Source organism: Octopus bimaculoides, chromosome 14 (genome assembly GCF_001194135.2).
Source record: "Octopus bimaculoides isolate UCB-OBI-ISO-001 chromosome 14, ASM119413v2, whole genome shotgun sequence".
Lineage (NCBI taxonomy): Eukaryota > Metazoa > Mollusca > Cephalopoda > Octopoda > Octopodidae > Octopus > Octopus bimaculoides.
In genome coordinates this window covers 36,335,245-36,339,741 of record NC_068994.1, presented here as the reverse complement: position 1 = coordinate 36,339,741, position 4,497 = coordinate 36,335,245, and the positions used below count along the sequence as shown (strand labels likewise).

Sequence of the window (4,497 nt, the reverse complement as noted above, 5' to 3'; positions counted from 1 at the left end):
TATTCATAAGAAAATATGGAGGATGAGACATGAAAAGTATGGGAGATTTGTATGTTCTTAAAAACAAGAGTAGAGTGTCATATGACAATAAAAAATTGCACTTGGCCACTAACTTTGCAGATGGCAAGAAAAGAAAAAAACATGAAAAGATACTAGTCAATTTGAAATGGAAGAAAATTGATTTGTTTAGTGTTATGTTGGGGTAAGTTTAGTGACAAATAAGTAAGACTGAATGTGAAGAGACAAACTGGAAGGTACATGGAGGAAAATCTGAAGTGGAAACTGCAAAAGAGCACAGAAAAAGTACAAATTTAGCAGCTTAGCTATTTAATTCTGGAGGATGAAGAATGTAGCATTTAAAAAGAAATAACTATATATATCTCAACTTTAGTGTGGATTCCTGTGACATTATTCAAGCTGTAGCATGACTTACATGCATGGTTGATTTTGTTTAAACAAGGTCATAGAAGAAATTAAAACAGTTGAATATAATATTGGATGTATGCTAAGTTATTAATGGAAAACAAAGAGAGAAAAATACACTAGTATTTAATGTAAGTGTAAAATACTAACTAAAATATTGTTAAAAGACTCAACTGATATATGTCCTGATAGTATCTAGAGAAAATGAAATAGGACACATGAAATAAATTCTATGGTGTAAAATGAAATGGATGAGAAAAAACAAATTAGTGAATAAGGATGTTATACGTACTAAACAATTGCTGCTAGAAGATCCATATTTTATTTTAGAAAATAAGTGCAGAAAAAGCTCACATGAATCATTGATATGACTGGGTTTAATAAGATCTTTCAAGAAAGTGAAAACAGGAAATTACTAATACTTAACTTTTGAAATCCAAGAAAGGAGATGATATATAATGAAGATTGCATCAGTTGTGTTTGTTTAGCTAAATTGGGATATGATTGAATTTGAAAGACAGGTCAGAAAAATAATTTAAGAGATTGTGACCAGTGAAGTCGAGGCATATACAGAAAGCTACCAAATAAATGTATGGGGGAAAAAAATTTGTGCAGGAGTGTGTAGACAAACTGAATAACCTCACTCTGAAACTTAAAAAAACTTTCAAATAATCTGGCTTGCTGTGGGACTACAATAATCAATAATATTTTTAAAATAGACATAAACTTGATTAAGTAAACTTGTTAGAAGGATGGGAGCCAAAGTTACTTTCATCCATTGTTATTATAATGATGATGATAATAATAATGATAATAATAATAAGAAGAAGAAGAATCCTTTCTACTAAAGGCTCTAAGCCTGAAATTTTGGGTGGAGGGACTAGTCGATTACATCGACCCCAGTGTTTCACTGGTACTCAATTTTTCGAACCTGAAAGGATGAAAGGCAAAGTCAACCCTGGCAGCATTTGAACTCAAAATGTGAAGACAATAATAATAATAATGATAATGATGATGATAATAATAATTACCAATCCATTTAATTTTACACTGCTCACCTATACATTTATGGATATTTATGTCAGTGTTAGTAATTGTCATTGATGGAATGGAAGAATCACAAGAATATCAGACAAATACTTGCAGTATTTGTTCCAGTTCTTCACATTCTGAATTCAAACCATGTTGAGATTGAGTCATCTGGAGTCATTAAAATAAGTATCAGTTAAGTATATATTTGACTTTTGCCTTGTCACCCAAGCATAAAAGATGAGTGTTATTTGTAATTCCGTTGTACAACAGTGTAAGATTTTGCTTTGAGATATACTTAGATTGTGATTTCTGCAATGTGCTGCATAAATTGTCAAGTAATGGAGAGGCATCTTTGCCTCCACTGATGCAGTTGCAAAGTGTTAAGTAAAGTTATTTGGTTGCAGACCTACTTTGAGTCATTATATTATCAGAGATAGTCGTCCCCAGATGGTAACATTGATTTCAGGGCCTTCCCAGATAAGTGACTGGTTATTCAAAGAGATTTTTAGATTGCATATTTATTTTGTCCATTTACCTATCGGCATAGTGATCATTGGCAAACTTCAGAGGTGACACTTTCATTTCCCCTTAGCTCTCACGTCACGCAGTTGTTAATGTTTATTTCAGTTGGGTCACATCCTTCCAATTGCTATACATCCGTAATGCATCTTACGGCTGTTCCCATCACCTGTATGGTGAGGAATCCTACACTGGGGAGTGGTAACGACTAGGGTAGGGTAGCTGACTGCTTATTGTGATCAATCGTCTTTTGGTTTCCTCTAGCTTTGCTCTTTTTTACAAACCCAGTGAACATACATATATTTCAGATTTCAAAGAAATTTGAACAATAGCTATAAGACTCGAGTTAAAAAGATTCGAACAATTCAACTTCTCTGGTTGACTTTAAGACCCCCCTCCCATAGGGGCCTTAACTCCAACATTTTAGAACTCCATGAGCTCCATTTTCAGGAGCAAAAACTTTTCAATAGGTTCCATAAGATTTGAATTTTGGAATCTGGGCATAATGATGAGTAGCATAGGATAAATGTATCATGATTAGAATTTTTGTTAGGGTGTGTAAAGAGGGAAAGAACCCTCATTAAAATTCTTCATCTACAATTTTGATGAAATTCAAATCACAGGTATTCCAGTTCATTAGAGAAAATATAAAAGAAGTCTAATTCTTCAATTCCATGTGACATGGGCAACACTGTGTATTTCTATTAGTCATATATAGTTTTGAGATTTTGATGTTATGATTTTATATTTTTAGAATGACGTTGTAGGTATGAGAAACCAGATCTAACCAGTTTGAACTTAGAACAGGGAGAATAATCGAGCCAAATATGGCCAGGGTAAATGCTAAAGAGATAAGCCTTTTTTTTTTTTTTTAACAGCAGTCTAATTAAGAAAGCAGCATACTATTATTCTGAATGTAGTTTTGTTAAGTGTTTTGTTCTTGAATATGTCTGAATGTTCTATACAGAAGAAAAACTACTACAACATCTGAAAGTTGTGCAACATAGATAAAATAATTAGCTATTTTGCTGGTTCCTTATATATAGTTTTATTATAATAGTAGTATATCAAAATATGTAAAAACAATAACCATAGAAAAAAGAATTTTAAAGATAATAGTAAGTACACAAATATAGTACTGCTGAAGTTCAATTTATTATAGCAAATTAAAAAAAAAAAAAAAAAAAAAAAAAAAAAAAAAAAAAAAAAAAGAAGCATTCTTATGTTGTGGATATTAAACTCCTAATAAAACAATTTGAAAATGTGTTTGTCCAGCTGAAAGACTGGTTAAATTATGGCATGAATGACAAGACATATTTAAAAATTTACTTTCAATACGTCTATATGATTGAAGTTCATTTCTCTCTCCTTTTTTTAATTTTTGTCAAAGTAATGGTATTTACATGGAAAAGGAATTTATTTTAACTGTCTAATCTGAAAACAAACAGTGATGTTTGTCATAAACACCAAAACTTGGAAAACTAAAATTAAAATCACAAAAGTAAAACAAACATGTGAAAATGGATTTCTTTAATAGCTATGTAAATTAGATTACTTACTTGATGTAATTCAGGAGTAATACATTGTAGCTGTACTCCTAATGATGACCCTTTCCAACTCTGTCCAGGTTTGTATATGGAGTGAGGATCTCTTCGAAAAAGAGCTGTTTTAGAATTTCTTATTTGTTTTGGATCTGATAAGATTGCAACAGGAACATCATATTTTGGAGAGTCTTGTTCACAAACGTATCCTGATGGCCTTCTCTCACCAACAAAGTCTTGGGTAGCACCATAATGGTTTTCTTTTTGATTTCTTTTATGAACAACACAAACAATTACAGAAACTACAATAGCAACAGAAACTATCACTGCTGCTACTACTATAATAATCATCAAGTTAATATGTATTCTGTTGTCTGATTCTGTGTCTTCAGAGATGTACATTTTGGCTGTTGTATTGCTAACAGTTAGTGTCAAAGACAGTGTAGTTGTTGCTGATAAAACTGGTGTACCATTGTCTTTGACAGCTAATTTTAGATTATATGATCCAGCATCATTTTGGTAAACTGTACGAGAGAATGACAAAACTCCAGTATAATGGTTAACTTTAAATAATTGTTTGTCATTGCCTCCAAGTATTTCATACCTGAGAAAAGCATTAACATGTTTGTCTCTGTCGGAGGCTCTTAATGTTGTGATGTCACTCTTACTCTGCGGATGGTGATGGAAATCTAGATTGAAAGGGTTAACACTAGGGAAAGTAAAATATGGAGTATTATCATTTTTATCCATAACTTCAACAACAACGTTAGCTGTGTTGTTAAGAGATGGTGTACCATTATCTTTTACTAACACTTTAAATCTGTAAATGTCATGTTGTTCCCGGTCTAAAGACTGAGTAGTTGATATGAATCCTAAATGAGAGATTTTAAAGGGAAGAACACTCCCATCTCTGCTTATAAGAAAATAAGATAATTCACCTCCTGATCCAAGATCAGGGTCAGTTGCATTGATGAAGCCTACT

General features: G+C 32.1%; 1 protein-coding gene across 1 annotated transcript in view; it reads right to left on the bottom strand.

Annotated features, from left to right (window-relative positions):
* Positions 1 to 192: 192 nt before the first annotated feature.
* Positions 193 to 4,497, bottom strand: part of LOC106873666 (protocadherin gamma-B6) — an 82,287-nt gene continuing 77,982 nt past the window's right edge. The window contains exons 3-6 of the mRNA XM_052972589.1: positions 3,916 to 4,492; positions 3,534 to 3,786; positions 1,564 to 1,623; positions 193 to 282 (exon numbers count right to left, since the gene is read on the bottom strand). Of these exons, the coding sequence (XP_052828549.1) occupies positions 193 to 282; positions 1,564 to 1,623; positions 3,534 to 3,786; positions 3,916 to 4,492 (980 nt within the window). The remainder of the gene's footprint in view (positions 283 to 1,563; positions 1,624 to 3,533; positions 3,787 to 3,915; positions 4,493 to 4,497) is intronic.